General features: G+C 39.2%; 1 protein-coding gene across 3 annotated transcripts in view; it reads left to right on the plus strand.

The window, feature by feature from the left end:
• Window positions 1-15,926, plus strand: part of LOC131427224 (synaptogenesis protein syg-2) — a 957,395-nt gene extending 941,469 nt beyond the window's left edge. Inside the window, exon 17 of one of the 3 annotated variants that reach the window (XM_058590216.1) lies at window positions 12,252-15,925. In XM_058590216.1, coding sequence (XP_058446199.1) covers window positions 12,252-12,797 — 546 coding nt within the window. In that variant the 3' untranslated portion in view covers window positions 12,798-15,925. Of the gene's footprint in view, window positions 1-12,251 lie in introns of all 3 variants that reach the window. The other 2 variants (XM_058590219.1, XM_058590217.1) reach the window with 2 other exon arrangements.
• The last annotated feature ends 2,296 nt before the right edge of the window (window positions 15,927-18,222 follow it).

Raw genomic sequence — 18,222 nt, forward strand, 5'->3', positions numbered from 1 at the left:
AAAGACGACTAACTCTGTTTTCTCCGCAGAGAATTCGATACCAAGATGAACAGCCCAAACGGACAAGTTATCTAAGGTATCTTGCAATGGTTTATGCAGATCAATAGCTTTGGGTCCAGTAACTGAAACCACGCCATCATCTGCCAATTGTCTTAGTGTACATGGGGTTACAAGACAGCTGTCAATGTCATTCACGTAAAAATTATAAAGGAGCGGACTGAGGCATGAGCCTTGCGGTAGACCCATGTAGCTAATTCTGAATGTTGTCAAATCGCCATATGAAAAATGCATGCGTTTCTCTGACAAAAGGTTGTGCAAATAATTATTTATAACCGCTGGGAGTCCATGTTGGTGGAGCTTGTTTGAAAGAACATCAATGGAAACTGAATCAAATGCTCCTTTAATGTCTAAAAATACAGATGCCATTTGTTGCTTTTGAGCGAAGGCAATTTGGATGTCAGACGAAAGTAATGCAAGGCAATCATTCGTCCCTTTATTTCTACGGAAGCCAAACTGAGTATCTGACAACAAACCGTTCGTCTCGACCCAAGTGTCGAGACGTCGTAGAATAATTTTTTCGAACAATTTTCTGATGCAGGACAACATCGCAATGGGTCTATATGAGTTGTGATTGGAAGCTGGTTTCTCCGGCTTTTGAATGGCGATAACTTTCACTTGCCTCCAGTCAGGTGGAACAATATTTTGCTCAAGAAGCTTGTTGAACAATTCCAACAAACGTCTTTTTGCGAGGTCGGGCAGATTCTTCACCAAGTTGAATTTAATTCTGTCCAACCCAGGAGCGTTATTGTTACAAGACAAGAGTGCTATAGAAAATTCCATCATTGAAAATGGGTTATTAATAAAACCATTATTTGGAGGAGATTCTCTTATAATGCTCTGCGTAGGAACAGAATCTGGGCAAACTTTCCTAGCAAAGTCAAATATCCATCGGTTCGAGTATTCATCACTCTCATTGCCCACGTTACGATTCCTCATTCGTCTGGCCGTGTTCCAAAGAGTGCTCATTGAGGTTTCTCTTGACAAACCTTCGACAAAATGTCTCCAATAGCTACATTTTTTGGCTCGAAGTATGCTCTTGTACTTGGTTTCTAAAGCCATAAGTTTTTCAAAATTCTGAGGAGTTCCTCCTCCCCGTTTTAGAAACGTCTTGCAAGCATTTTGTTTTGCGAGTTTAGTCTCTGAGCACTCTTTGTCCCACCAGGGGTTGGGAGGCCTTCTGTTAGTCGTTGGCCCAGGAAAGCGTTTAGTTTGGGAATGTTCTGCTGCCTCCAGAATCGAACAAATGAGGAAGTCATATTCTTCAAGTGGAAGGAGCTCTTCCATTAAATTCAAAATACTAGAGATACTATAGGGTGATTTTTTAAGAGCTTGAGAACTTTTTTAAACAATAAAACGCATAAAATTTGCAAAATCTCATCGGTTCTTTATTTTAAACGTTAGATTGGTACATGACATTTACTTTTTGAAGATAATTTCATTTAAATGTTGACCGCGGCTGCGTCTTAGGTGGTCCATTCGGAAAGTCCAATTTTGGGCAACTTTTTCGAGCATTTCGGCCGGAATAGCCCGAATTTCTTCGGAAATGTTGTCTTCCAAAGCTGGAATAGTTACTGGCTTATTTCTGTAGACTTTAGACTTGACGTAGCCCCACAAAAAATAGTCTAAAGGCGTCAAATCGCATGATCTTGGTGGCCAACTTACCGGTCCATTTCTTGAGATGAATTGTTCTCCGAAGTTTTCCCTCAAAATGGCCATAGAATCGCGAGCTGTGTGGCATGTAGCGCCATCTTGTTGAAACCACATGTCAACCAAGTTCAGTTCTTCCATTTTTGGCAACAAAAAGTTTGTTAGCATCGAACGATAGCGATCGCCATTCACTGTAACGTTGCGTCCAACAGCATCTTTGAAAAAATACGGTCCAATGATTCCACCAGCGTACAAACCACACCAAACAGTGCATTTTTCGGGATGCATGGGCAGTTCTTGAACGGCTTCTGGTTGCTCTTCACTCCAAATGCGGCAATTTTGCTTATTTACGTAGCCATTCAACCAGAAATGAGCCTCATCGCTGAACAAAATTTGTCGATAAAAAAGCGGATTTTCCGAATGGACCACCTAAGACGCAGCCGCGGTCAACATTTAAATGAAATTATCTTCAAAAAGTAAATGTCATGTACCAATCTAACGTTTAAAATAAAGAACCGATGAGATTTTGCAAATTTTATGCGTTTTATTGTTTAAAAAAGTTCTCAAGCTCTTAAAAAATCACCCTGTACTTTGGTATTTAATCCAGTCGATATTTTTTGTCAAATCATATGGAATACTAGCTGAAGTAGCAATGCAATTGCTATTGCTAATTGAGATGATGATTGGTAAATGATCGCTACCGTGTAAATCAGGCAATATTTTCCAGGTGCAATCTAGTCGAATTGATGTTGAGCAAAGAGATAGATCTAATGCACTTGGGCGTGCAGGAGGTCTTGGGATCCGTGTCATGCTACCCATATTTAATACCGTCATGCTAAAATTGTCACAAATGTTTTGTATTAAAGATGATCTGCTATCATTGTAAACGGAACCCCACATCATTCCGTGCGAATTTAAATCCCCCAGAATCAATCGTGGAGCAGGAAGGGCTTCAACCATTTCATTAAGCTGTCGCTGTCCAACTTGTGCTTTTGGAGGAATATAAACCGAAGCTATGCAAATATCTTTGCCTTTAATGTTTATTTGGCAAGCAACAACTTCTATACTAGAAGTTGAAGGGATGTTTAATCTATAAAAGGAATAGCATTTCTTAATTCCCAAAAGCACTCCACCATACGGAGAGTCTCTATCGAGACGTATAATGTTAAAATCATTAAAATTTAAAGCTATGTTTGAAGTAAGCCATGTTTCGCATAAAGCAAATACATCACATTTTTGGCTATGCAATAAAATTTTAAATGAATCAAGTTTTGGCATGATACTTCGACAATTCCACTGCAGGACAGTGATTGTATCATTTGCGGCAGGTGATAAATTATCCATCAAAAGATACAAAACCTGAGACAATTGGCCATTGAGCTGATAACTGCTTCAAAAAATTTCTAGCTATTGGAAGGAATGCCATTATGAGGGTCTTTAAGGGTTCAGATATATTGAATGCTGAGAAAATCCATTCAACAATTTCCGAAAACTTCAGTAATCCTGTTGGTGGCTGTGAAATAGAGCCCACAGGATTATTACCTTTTTCTGTGCTAGATCCTGGATTGGTTTGTGAATTTGACAAACCAGGAGGCACAGTCTTTGGCTTTGACTTTTTTTGTTTAACACGGGGATCTTTTTTTGAAGATGAAATTTTAGGTGTCTTTTTTGGTAATTTGGAAGAAGACTTCTTTCTCTTAACTGACCCTTGGGTAGTGATAAACGAATTACCTTCACTATTTTCGTCAGAGTCAGAGTCCTCTGGTTCCTCTAGATTTGAAAACCCGTTTTCGGTTTCCAAAGGGGGGACATCAATGACCGTTTTAAGCATTTCTGCATATGTGCGCTTAGACCGTGCTTTTAAAGAAAGCTTAATTTTGTCTTTGTGTACTTTAAATGCAGTGCATACTGAAATATCCTCATGAGGACTTTCTCCACAATAAATACATTTTTCAATTTCCTTGTTGCAATCATTATCTTTATGAGGCCCTTCACACTTAATACATTTTGGTTTATTACTACAGTAAGTAGCTGTGTGGCCGAATTTTTTGCAGTTCGTACAATTCATTACATTTGGAACAAAAAGCCGAACAGGGAGGCGAATTTTATCGACATAGACATGGGACGGCAACGCAGACCCGGCAAATGTCACTCGAAACGAGTCTGATGGGCGATAAACTTTCTTTCCCTCTTCATGAACTACTGAGTACAGTTGTTTGCACTCCAGTATTTTCACACCCTCAAGCATAGAGTTCTTGAAACGACCAACACCATGCTTGAGTAAATCATCTACCGAAAGACTCGCTTCGGTAACAACACCGTCAATTTCGACATCTTTGGAGGGTATGTAAACTTTATACTCTTTGATGAAATGTTCCGAAGAGACAATATCATTCGCGTGTTTCAAATTATTTACCACAACACGAATTTTATCGTTATTTACTTTCATGATCTCTTTGATTGAAGAGTATCGTGATGTCAAACCTTTATTAATTTGTAAAATGTTTAATGGCTTTGATATACGTCTAAAAAAGACTATCCAAGGCCCAGAAGAGCTCTCCTGATATTTTTTCGTTCGTGGGGGTATCGGATTCATGCTAGGATTTACGTCCATGGATTCATCCATCACATTAAAATTTTTAATCAAACTTTAAATAAAAAATGAAACCAACACTACACAGTACTCAATCAAAAAGGAAAAGAAAAAACTTCTACCTTGAAATTGTTGTCTATCTCCGTTGCACTGCCGTGTAGATTCTCGTTGCTCTAGATGTTCTTGTTGGATGTGATGCTACTGCTACCTGACATCAAGCACCACTCGATTTCCGATTTACTTTTGTCTTCGCCAGCTGTAACCAGCGCAGGTCACCGGTGTATACCTGCGTGTTGTATGGCAGTGGAAAGACCGAGTTGTCTTGTCTCCTTCTTCCTTGTGCTCCGCACCGATATGCTTCTGCACCGAAGTGCCTTCGCACCGGTGTGCCTTTGCACTCTCCTGCTTCTATGTGCCTTTGCACTCTCCTTCTTCGATGTGCCTTTGCACTCTCTTGCTCAGCACTTGTGGCTGTGTATTGTGGCCTGGGTAGAGCTTGGGAAACGCCCTTTGTTGTTTCCTTCACCAGCTTGGCCCAGCACTAGGGCTCTCTTATGCAGCACGACTATACGTTTTAACGGCTGCTGCCAACAGGTCTCTACCTGTAGTTCAACCGTTGTCGTATTTAACGCGTGTAAACTAACCAGCGTTGTTAAACTGTACGCTTCTATACACAACCTTCTCGGTTGAACGGCTATTACTGAATCAACAACACCAGTTATTTCAACTAAAATATTTGTTGAAATTGAAAGGTAAGTGTCCTCACTAATTGACAGCATTTTTTTTCAAACAGTTAAATTAGTTGTTTCAACCATCGTTTCTGCTAATCGAAAAACAAAAATGACAGTTTAGTTAAAACAACAATCGATTAGTTGTACCAAATTTTAACCAATCGAATTCAGAAAATGAACTAATATTCTGGTTGAAATGGGATCGCGGGTGGTTCCGTGCAGTTTACTTCAGCCGTGATTTCATCGAACGACGTTCGGGTATTACGAACCGATAACATCATGCTTGAGGACATTTGGCGCTGTTGAACATCTTTTTGAATTTGATGAACCATCACACAAATTCGCGCAGAAAGTACAGCGATCTACAATTTTATGACTTGACTAATACATATTCCTTAAGACCATTTTATTGTCAGATGAATAAATTTAATAATAAATAAATAAATAAGTAACTAAAAATAAAACACAAATGGTCCCATCTGCTACTGTCGGTTTAACTATATAAACTTTTCTTGCAATTATTTTAGCGTAATTCTTTATGTTTCCTACAATTTCTTCTGATGAGATGTAAAGATGGTGGCCTTGGTCATAATGTGAGATAGTAAAAAGAAATGATTGTCAATTAAATTACAATAAACGCTACCTATACACAAAAAGTAGCTGTCATTTTCAGATTCGGTTTTATGACTTTTTCATTTCGTTGCGCTTTAGTTTCTCATTATTTTTTGGGAACAGATTTTCTATACAGAATTTAAAGATTTTTCTCCTGAACAAAATAGATTTAAATGTGGTGCAGGGTTGCCAGTTGGTATTTCGTTCGCAAAGGCAAAGCAAAGCAAAATGGAATTTGGCCTTTCTGTTTCAACACACTTCGCAGCCGATACTTAGTATACAGAATCATTCCATGGCTAGTATGGTGGGACAAGGTTGTATGGAAATAGTTGAAAACGTCTATTTTATCGCTCCATCAAACTTTTTTCTGTTTCTTTTGGGTCCCATAAAAACTATGCAAAATTCAGAATTTCACTTTTTACAAAAAAAATCGGCTAGAGGTCAACCTATGAACTCAGTGCATGTATCATTTTTGTATGATAATTTAACGATAAAGAAAAGCTGCGAAGACTACAAAACGATCCGACATTTGTAGAAAAAGTTATTAAACAAAAACCAACACAAGGTCCGAAAAGTGGCGCATTCCTTTATATATCTATCACCACTGCTGCTAGTGGTGGTAATATGATTTGACTTTCTTTTATTATGCTATAACGGTTGATCTGAGTTGTTTGATGTCTTCACAAAAGTTACTCAGCTTAGCATGATTTTTTTTTAATTAAGAGCCATGTGAGTTTTGGACACTGTAAAGACACAAAAAAGTCTAACTTTTCAATTTGAAGAAATAGGTTTTTCCACTATATTTTAGAAAAACTTAAATCCAATAACTTTGCCGATTGTATAAACTCTCTATCTCTCATAGTTTTGAAGATATGTTTTATGAAAACAAAAACATAATTGACATGACTTCTTGTGTCTTTACAGTAAGGTTTGGAGAATGGTTTGTCATTTAAAAAATATCTTCATTCTAAGCTGAGTAACTATCGTAAAGACATCAAAGAACAATTGTTATAGTATAATAAAAGAAAACAAAATCATATAACCACCACTAGCAGCAGTGATTCTAGATATATTAAGGAATGAGCCACCGTCCGGACCTTGTGTCGGTTTTCCTTTAATAACTTTTTCTACAAATGTCGGATTGTTTTGCAGTCTTCGCGGCTTTTCTTCCAGCTTAAATTTCCTACGAAAATAACACATGCACTGATTTTTAGAGTTCATAGGTTGTCCTCTAGGTGATTTTTTTTTTATAACAAGTGAATTTATCCATACTAAATCTCATACAAACTTTAAGCCTCGGGCGCGAAAATATAGTTTCTCCGATCGAGCTAAAATTTTGCATGATGCTTATGGGACCCAAAAGGTACACGAAAAGTTTGGTGGAGCTGATATCAATATTTTGTCCCACCCTAATGGCTAGTACTATGGATCCTACTGACACTTCCAGGTCGGGGCTCGAACATACGACAACTGCCTTGTAAGATCAGCATCCTATGCATTCAACCGCCAATCCGGGACAAAGGCGTTCGCAAAGGCGATAGTGTTATTTTTTTTCTTCCATACCAGCACGTACGGTTCGAAAGTTTTGACACTCCTCGCCGTATAATTTCGGAAATCGGATCTGGATGAAATTGCACAGTATCTTTTAAGACACTGAGAGCTTTAATTTGAATCAAGATTTGTAAAAGTCGGTTTATCCGCTGCTGAGAAATCGAAGTTAGTTCCGTTTTTTTGGAGCTTTTCTTTACTTTTATCGGTGCTTTTGAAACCGGAAAACGGGGACTAGTAGTCCCAGAGTAGATTTATTTATCCAACAACTAACAAGATCTGCCAACCGGTTCAATTTACCAGTAACTTTTATATTAACTTGCACTTCGTTTCGCCATCACTTGTTTTCACAAATTTTCACAATACATACCAATGAAATTGAAAATTTTTCACTTACCGCGCTGTAATACTGAAACCGGAAGTCGGATCCGGATTAACTTTTCGGAAGTTTCTAGCAGAATTTGAAGACCTTCAATTTGCATCTTAGTTTGTGAAAATTGGTTGAGAAGTTTCCGCGAAAATTGAGTCGATGGATTTTCTCATAAATTGGCACATATTACACACTTAGAAAATTTCGCAGAATTCGGTAATATTTTACCGAATTTTCAACGGCTGAACGTTCGGTAATCAGTTCGGTAATTGAATTGATTACCAATCGTTCGGTAATTGCTGAACTGTCAAACAACTACCGTAAACTGTAAACCAAATTGATCTAACTGATTGTTCGGTAATTTTTTTATTTTCCTTTGGTTAAAATTCATTTATTTTCGGATTTTAGAAAACAGATTAAAAAAAAAACGAATAAAGAAAATTCCAACCTGCTATGGTTTTATTCCACGAAAAAAGGGTCAAATGTTCCGGCTGACCGGAATTATGAGCACCTTCCAAAACACTGCACAATCCGTCGAGTCCACCAGAAATTACCCTTGAACAATTTGTGTAGGCAGCAAGTGGTTAAGTGATACAAAATTATTTTTTGCCTATAAGGAAACAAAAAGTTTTTAGTGGTTCTAATGTTTTAAAAACTTTATCACCTGTACCTCAATCCATTCGATGAACTCTACAATATTTTGATTTGATTAATAAAAAGACACTTACTGAGAATTTGATCAACTGTTTGACAGTTAGTTTTCACGACAATCAGTATTTACAGAAGTTCGGTTGTTGGAAGATTATTCTACCATATGGAGGGTATGGGTTTTACCGTACTCGGCGACTATTCAGATTTACCGTATGAATTGTATATCTATTTACAAAACTCTGTAATGAAAACTAATCGTCCGGTAAAAATTTGCATAATTTTTGCAAAATAACGCTCATATACCGAAATATCGGTAATTTCTATTGATTACCGAAAGTTTTCGTCAGAAAAATTACCGAACAACGGAATTGAATCTTATACTGTTTTCGTTTATTGATCAGAGCAACCCGAAAGCTGACCCAGAGTCGCCAAAACAACGTTTGATATGTTTGTTTTAGCAACCTGAGGTCGCTCTAGATCGGACTCCAATCGCGTAGTTTCGCTCTGAAAATTTTCTCGGGTCGCACCACGCATCCAGCCGCCCGCATATGCATGGCTGTCAGACGGCTGACTAAACGCTGCCAGCTGGTAAAATATAGCTGGCAGACATTCTGGTGACCGACTGCCTCACCGCTGGCAGTTATACAACTCAAACGATACAACCGTGTCCACCAGGATTTTTCTACATTGAAATCTTTGACATTTTCAGCGAAGGTGAGAAGATGAAAACGCTCGGCTAACTTAGATACAGGCGACATTGTTTTGTCAAATAGGATTTGACAACCGTCACTGAATCAATTTTGGTAGCCGTCTGGTGGCCATGGCTGCCCAGGTAGCCAAAACGCTATGCGGGCGAGTTTGTTTATTTTTTCTTTTTTTCATGAGTTGTTGTTTAGGGCGCGTACCACGTGTTCGTTTTACTCGGAGTCAGAGTAGCCCGCGTCTAGGTTCAAAAACGAAAACGGTATTAGTGTGTACCTTCTAATTCCGGAACCGAAAGTCAGATGAAGATGAAATTGAATAGCAGGCTATGGGACCACAAGACCTTTTGTTTGAATCAATGTTTGAGAAAATCGGTTAAGCCATCTCTGAGAAAAGTAGGTGGCTATTTTTTCCATTCTTTGTGCATAGGGTAAAGACTCCCTATTTCATCTCATTTGTAAGGGTGTTACCTTAAAAACCTGATTTACCCACTAAAATCACGAATAATTTTTTATATTTCTGTTTCATTCACCTTGTTCCACATTGAGAATTTACTCACATTCCTGGGAAATTTAATAACATTAAAAAAATTAGCTGTAATCAGAAGTGTATATGTTCACTACTCTGCTCCTAATCGTTGGTCCTTTATTCATCCTATTAATTAGCAATGGCGACAGCAGCCAGAACAAAACATTGCACTATTACACTCTCAGGTTCAAAATGTCAGAATTCTTCTTAAAAAGGGCCTTATATGCCAAGTATAAGACAACACACGATATTTTGTCATGAATACGACTTACTTTACTATGGGGTGCCTTTTCAAAATTTACCCTCTGAGAGAGTGATAAGTTTTTGATCGTGAATATCTCTTGTTGTATCTAACGAATCAACATAATTTTTGCTACATGCCATCGGAAATATGATCACAATTTTATGATAAAATATTTAGTTGTTTCACATAATCTCAAATAATTCAAAACTAAACTTTTCTGAAATGTTTGGTATAATCAAAGTATCAAAGAGGGTAATTCATTAGGCGCGTTGGCCTTTCTCGTATTTTTTAAGCTCATAGCTCTGTGATCTGTGGAAGGATTTATATAATCTAACTATCAATAGAATCAAAATTTTTCAACTTAAGCATGTATAGAAAAAGCATTGAAGTATTTCAATAGTATACTATTGAAAAACCTGTCTCATTTGACCCAAGTCAACACCAGCCAATCAGAACGCGTTCTGAGGAAGAGAACAAAATATCTGCTGCCGTACAACAAATCGTTCGAGAAAATGTTCCGAATAGTGTTTAATATCGTAGTGAGTTCCACAATTTGGTCCTTCTGAAAGGTAGGAATGAATCCCGTACAGCATCCTGATAGGTTCTTTCAATGAAATGCAAATCCGAAATGAAATAATCGAAATTAAAATTCTATATGCTGCTATTTTTATAGCCGTTAGGACCGCTCATTAGTGAAAAAGCTACAGACGAAATCACGTAAAAAGAAACCTCTTAACAAAAATTGGATCAGTTTGGATTCTATCGCCACGCGAGCAGATGTATTGTGTGTCGTTTGCAAAGCTAGTTTCACTTCCGACAAGAGAGATTACGTCACAGCTGGCAGTTGTTTGCATTGGTGAAAAAACGACGAAAAGAGGAAAACGGTGGGGAGCATCACACAAAATCAGCCGTTCTAATGGCTCTAAAAGCTTTTTAAAGAACTATTAGGATTTCTTGCTCGCAAATCGAAGGTAAATATCCTCAGTTTAGTGCAAATCTAGAACTGTTTGATTTGATTTGTGCACTTTTCGCTGGGTGAAATTCACAGTAATCGAGATCAAGTGAAGCCTTCTTTGTTTTTGCGAAAAATGTGAAAAGGGGAATGCTCGCATAATTCATACAATTGATCAACTAATTGATATTCGGAAGTGTTGTGGAACATGTCAGTTATTTTCGTATTCACGACATCCAGTTATGTCTCTGACATTACCCACCCGCCTTTTTCTGTGTAAAAACAAAAACACATTAGGCATGCAAATTTCTCTTGACGGCCCGAACTGCTAATATTATACTGTTAGTAGATTACAGGTGAAAATTCAATACAAAGTTAATGTATGGCATAATTTTTAGGAGACTATGAATAGTTTCAGCCCCATACAATAAGGTTTCTCCCCGGAGCAAGTTTTGTACCACTGTGCTCTGGGGGTGGCGAAGGGAACTTTCCAGGTTTCCATCGTCCATGAGAAGCAAAAGCAGACTGCTCGACTGAAGCTCCAAACGTCGATCCGTATATTGTCGGGTATCGTTTGGATTAGCAGACAAATTAGCTTCATGTCGAGTTGATTTCGAAACTCCATCATATCACTGAAGGTACTGGTCTGTAATTTTAGCACTACCAACACCACCACCACCACCACCACCACCACCATCTCCACTAAAACAATGCACCGTAGTGCATCGAAAGTCCCGGTTGGGTTGCTGGGAATTGCTGATAACTTGCTCCATGCAATGTTGGGCTCACCGGAACAAACAATCCAAAATATGTAATGTAATTTTGGAATAGGTTTAGCAAGAGCCACGTGTTATTGAGTTCCGTTGGAATGTCACACGTCACTTTCTGCTAGCCTAAGCTTGAAAGTGTAAATGAAGAAATATCATCCTTTCGCAATGAATAGGAATATAAAATCAATAATCCAAATCCTTGACTACCAGAACCTGAACCCATCGCATTGCTCGACTCAATCTGAAAGCTGCAAACGTATAGTTTTTTTAAGTAAAGTTTTTCAACCAGGAGATGGAGCTGACCAAACAGCCCCTATTTACACAACAAATTCGATAAACATCTAGAAACGGCACATCGAACGTAAACCAACCACAACGTCGAGGTACATATTTGCTTGAAACTTGCTCTGGAAACACATTCACCATGGCTGTGACCTACATGCCAATCAGCACTGGTAACTGGCAAGATTGGCCGATTGACTGTCGTGGGAAGTTCGCCACAGACAAGCTTTGCCATCTGCCCGTTTTTCGTAATGCTTCTGTGCGCATAAATTCAACTCTAGAAGCACTGTCAAACAGGATTCTCATCAACATTGTACACATGCATCCTACCCATTAGACCGAGCGTAGAGCTTTTTGGTCGTTCATTCACCGACCGGCTCGTACTCTCAACCCGAAATACGTTTCTGACTAATGTCGTTTTCTATTTTTTTTCTCTCTATCTTTTTCATGGTCTTCTTCCTTGGACGGATTTGGACGGTGCTGATCAACTTGTTCGGGTGCACCGGCACGGAATAAAAACACGTGGTACGTGGTATGACTCCCGCCCGAACCCCAAAACAGTCGTCTAACGAAGTTCACTATGCTGAATTAGCATTAGCAATACCTCACGATGACAATAGCAATAAAAATCATCTCAATCATCTGAAAAAGCTTCCGCCTCCTCCGGCGTACAACTATTTCGACGAACCGACAATCTACGCCCAGATAGACCACGGCAGTAGCTTCAAAGCGTCGACGTCGCCGTTTCCGCTGATATCACCGGAATCGCAGGCTCCACTGGCTGCTCAGCCGATCCTAAATCAGTCACAATTAACGTTACAGCTGCAACATCAGGATCATCCGAACCAACAGCAGCAGCAGCAGCACACGCCGACGTCGCTGCAGAACCATCATCACCAGCTACAACAGCAGCAGCAACAACAACAACAGCAGCAGTTACCGACACCGACCTCGTTGCAGCAGTTGCAACTGCATCAGCACCATCCGCAGCAGCAGCAGCAACAGCCGCAACAACAGCAACTGCCTAATAATAATAAACAATACCTGCGTGAAATTGTGACAGTCCGGACGCCGCTGGCGTTTTCACAGCAGGAGAGCTGTGTTTAATTAAAATTTACTTCCAACGGCCACCAGTGGCCACCTGTATGTATGTATTGTACATGTACTACGCACGTATGTAGGTTATTCGAAAAAGCCATAAGGCTGGGGAAAACCGTTTGCTCCCGAAATGACTGAACCGGGCCCGGAAACCGTGGGACCCAAAGCGTTGTCACAGCGTAGGTAGGTTTTGTAGAACATATAGCAGTCTACGAGTGTGGAATTTTCCGGTGCTACCGCGTTTATGACGTTCATTGACATGGCCCGGTAATGGCAATACAGTCTACATCCTATGCCTTCCGGGATTTTGGGACGTTGAAAATCAGAACTCACCGAAGGAACAATGGCATTTTGGGTGGTAGGGCATACACACTCTCGGGTCATATTCATGCGGTGAAAAGGCTTTAGAAAATCGATGAAAATCAGCCGATGTTTCTCAATAAAGATTTTCAATCCCATAAACCGTTGATGGTTGGAAAAAGTATTGCTGGATGATTCTCAGTTTCCTTTAGACAATCGATTCTCAAACTAATTTCGTTTGTAGAATCAATTCAATCACAGATAAAAGATATACAGACTCGAGCAAAATTTTTCAAAATCTTGTGTAAATTTCAAATTTACTATACGTTGGAAACACTACGGCCGCCTACTCGACTATTCGCCACAATCTTTCAAAACATTCCACTACGTTCCGGAACGATAACAAAATCCTCCTGCCTGTTATATAAATATTCCAATACTACAACAATTTGAACACTTATCACACGAATTCCCTAAATGTAAAATACAACTTTATTTTCATGTCGTATAAATCACACGAGAATTCGATCGAAATATAACAAAAATAAACTTGTCATTTTAACCAACAGCAAAACAAAAATGTAGCGTGAAGTGAATGTTGCACCCAAAATTGTGGCTCATGTGAAAGCGGCACCCTGTGTCGATCGTGGTGACATCTGCAAGTATTCGCCACGATCAGTGTTGGTGATTGCTGAAAATTTGACAGAAGCTGCTCGATTTTTATCTATATTGTATACAACATTTTCAATCCGGTAGAAGATGCTACAAGAATTCGAGTCTCTCAATGCATGAACCTCGAGAGAATTTTTCTACATTTCTTCGCTCCACTTCATACTCTGAGTATTTCATGGCCCTTAAAAAAAATTTCAATCTGATAATGATCGCCGCTGTGTGGAATTTACCAAGAGAGAATCGCAAGTTGACAATTATCGCAGAAAATCGAATCGATGATTCGACTTGATGATTCTCATACTAGGCTGCAATATTTAAAAAACCCTTGTGTGGAGCATTCACATACATTTCCATAGACACAAATTATACAAAGGTTATAAGCACATAGTTAGAATAAGCGGAAATAGTACAATGATTCAATCGCAATTATCCACTGCCCATACAGAATCGGATCGCGAAACGAGAATAAGCGACCGTTTGTTGCTTCAGAGAGAATCCCCACAGCAGCGTGCTAGCCGTTGATTCTCAGACGGTTCACCGAGAGAAATTCGCTCTCGCACTGGTGTCTATTCTATGTTAAATGTACCATGCCAGTTTTTTTGTTGTTGCGATGATTTCCGATTCTCTTTGATGGCACCGATTTCATCGTGGAAGAGTTGCGAGTGAGCATTATTTGATACGATAAAAGCCATCCTTGGCCACGATGAATGAGCAAATTCTACTCGTAGCTCATATGTGAGCCTGTATATCTGTTTTCTGTGATTAAGCTAAATCAGACTCTGTCAGCTTGGAGCGAAATCAATCTTCAGTTCAGAAACGCCATCACACATTCAACATATCATGTCAATTGTATGGGTGCGCAGTGCTGCTATTTTGGCGCGCATGGATTTGACATTTCTCTTCTCTACACGCAGAGAAAAAATTGTAAAAATTATGCTTTCTGACAGCTCACTCACAACCACAAATGCAATTGAGATTGGTTTGTTTTCATCAGGAAACAGGAATTAAACACGATTGAGATGACCAATTAACTTCGGTCGACGTCAAAATGTTCCGTGAACTTGACGTAGTGTCCCTTCATATGAATTGCTTACAATTAATGTTGTTGTTCCGTAACCGTTCCATGCCGGTGATAGTCGCCTGATGTTACGTATGTATCGCTTTTACATATTGTTTTGTTTGCATCAGAAAACGTATTCTCTACACATTTTTCATTAGGGCCCCGCTTGAATATGATAGTTAATATTGCTTACTGAATTAGTTTGTTTCAATCAATATTTCGATAAAAAAAAAGTACGGATGTGTAATGTCAGAGACATAACTGGATGTCGTGAATACGAATATGACACACTTTATTTATGCTTCCGAATTCGAATTGGTAGTTCATCGATTGTTTGAATTGTGCAACTTTCCCCTCTTTCATCACTAGAAATTTAAACGATGCGCCTAGACTAAATTACAGATTAGTTACATTAAACATTCTGAAACGCACTTAAATACTATGAAATAAGCAGTACTGTTCTTTATAATAAAAAAAATGGTGACGATTTGAGTTAGTTCAGCACACAGACTCTGAATTCTAAACCCATATTCCAGAACTAAGCTCTAAAACATGAAGACGATTTTTCGCCATGACTACCAGAATGGGTTTTATAGAGTACAGTAGAGTAAATTTCCGCATAATTCTTTAGGAGTATTACTATGGTTCTAAAAAGAACCGAATAGAAGAAGTCTGGAATAAAGAACTGGATCCTGAGTTCAAGAACTAAATTTAGAACCAATAACAGACTCAGAATCCAGTTTCAATTGTAGAAATGCAATTTCGAAACTCAAATTAGTTCCGGAATACAGTTCCAGAATCCAGTTTCAGCACGCAGGCTCTGAATTCTAAACCTATATTGCGGAACTAAAATCTGAAAATTGAACTTCTCGTTACGACTACCGAAAACCAAATGATGGCAGGTGCTCTCTCCGTCGCTGATGGTTTAACTCCCGCGATGGCAGTCTGCTCGCCTTGAAGGCCAGCAAGCGAATGAAAGCTGCTACCTGAGCGTTTGAGGTTTTAACCACGCAAAAGGCGCTCTCTCCGTCGCTGCTGGTTGATGGTTTAACTCTCGCGAAGGCAGTCTGCTCGCCTTGAAGGCCAGCAAGCGAATGAAAGCTGCTACCTGAGCGTTTGAGGTTTTAACCACGCAAAAGGCGCTCTCTCCGTCGCTGCTGGTTGATGGTTTAACTCTCGCGATGGCAGTCTGCTCGCCTTGAAGGCCAGCAAGCGAATGAAAGCTGCTACCTGAGCGTTTGAGGTTTTAACCACGCAAAAGGCGCTCTCTCCGTCGCTGCTGGTTGATGGTTTAACTCTCGCGATGGCAGTCTGCTCGCCTTGAAGGCCAGCAAGCGAATGAAAGTTGCTACCTGAGCGTTTGAGTTTTTAACCACGCAGAAGGCGCTCTCTCCGTCGCTGCTGGTTGATGGTTTAACTCTCGCGATGGCAGTCCGCTCGCTTTGAAGGCCAGCAAGCGAATGAAAGTTGCTACCTGAGTGTTTGAGGTTTTAACCACGCAGAAGGCGCTCTCTCCGTCGCTGCTGGTTGATGATTTAACTCTCGCGATGGCAGTCTGCTCGCCTTGAAGGCCAGCAAGCGAATGAAAGCTGCTACCTGAGCGTTTGAGGTTTTAACCACGCAAAAGGCGCTCTCTCCGTCGCTGCTGGTTGATGGTTTAACTCTCGCGATGGCAGTCTGCTCGCTTTGAAGGCCAGCAAGCGAATGAAAGTTGCTACCTGAGCGTTTGAGGTTTTAACCACGCAGAAGGCGCTCTCTCCGTCGCTGCTGGTTGAAGACTTAACTCCCACGACGTCTGCTCCCATCGAACGCACGAAAAGAAATGATCGATTTTCACCACGGTTCCCCTTTTATAAAAATTCAGTTGAAGATATGTGCCTGACTACCTCAAAATCGTCGTCCTTGCGCGAAAAACCCAAGCGAAAGTAAAGTGTTTTCCGCATTATTTTGAAATTTTGAGAGATCCTAATTTTTGAGTTGTTTGTGGTTATCTCACACTGTTCAAAATATTATCCCAAATTCCTGATCATATTTTTGATGAAATGGTGAAAGAATTATGTTGCTACCATTAATACAAGTCGAGATATTCACGATTAAGTTCTGCCCATTCTTCCATATGGCTAATTTTGAAAAGGCACCCCATAGTAAAGTAAGTCGTATTCACGACAAAATTTTACTTGTGCGTTCCTGTCAATTTCTTGACAAACAATTTCCTGTAGTGGAATTCGACCTTCTGTTTCAACAGACTTCGCATTCATAGTGTACAGAACCATTGCATGGCTGGTGCTACGATTCTACTGACCAGAGCTAATAAAAGTCATTTTCATTGACTAAAAATGGACGAAAATGACAAGAAAGTTTCAGTTTCGCTGCAAACTATGAGAACGAAATCCATCTCCAGTCAATGACAACGGGACAGTAGTTTCAAAATTGTGTTTATTCTTTCATTTGCCCTTTCAGTCATTTGCAGTTTTCAGTGAAAATCCCATAATATGCAGAGAATTGAAAATGACAGAACAAGGTTTCACAATAACTTTTACCTGTTGGTGTTTGAATTTGTTGTAGTTTTTGTTTCCAAAGAGGTTCTGGGATGTAATTAATTCGATTTTCAATACATCGATGAGAGAATTAGAATTGAAATTCTGCTGATGCTCCCTGAAGACGTTAGTTTGGTTTCATCTTGTCATAAAGGAAATAGTAACGTTGGCAATTACACTCTCTCATTTTTTCGATGAGAAACAGCGATGCCAACCCTACGGATTTATCCGTAGATCTACGGATTTCTGTCCTTTCTACGGATAGACCATTAAAAATCTACGGATTTAACACAATTTTTTCAAAAAATTATTAACTTTAATTTTTTTTTTATTTCTCTAGATATCTAAGAAAAATAATTGAATATTGTCACATCGTTGTTAAAGATATTTTTTCCTCATGTCTAATTATGAAACATCTATCGTCAACGGTTACTCATTTTTAGAAGTTTGTCTTTATCGCTTAGGATTTCAAACTGTTAATTTGTCGTACCTTTTGATTTATTTTTCTCGTATTTGGTAATTACTAATTTTCATTCTAAGAATTTAGACGCATTTAGTGAATTGTTTTGTCTTTATTGGGAAGGATGATTTGTCAGTCGAATGAGTTTCGCTCGAAAAGTTCGTCTTAATGGAGCCGAATCTACGGATTTGATCTCAGAAAAAGTGGCATCACTGATGAGAAACGAAAATGCTTCGTCTCTCTTCGTTTGTTCTGGTGTCGGTTATTCACGAATGAGTCAATAAAGCATTGAAAATGAGACTGTTGAATGGGTTTATTTCATTGAGAATGTGTGACATTTTTAAGCTCTGCTACTGACACTACGTGAAAATAAATGAACTTGAATTTAGTTATATCAACTAACGC

Source organism: Malaya genurostris, chromosome 2, assembly GCF_030247185.1.
Source record: "Malaya genurostris strain Urasoe2022 chromosome 2, Malgen_1.1, whole genome shotgun sequence".
Taxonomy (NCBI): Eukaryota; Metazoa; Arthropoda; class Insecta; order Diptera; family Culicidae; genus Malaya; species Malaya genurostris.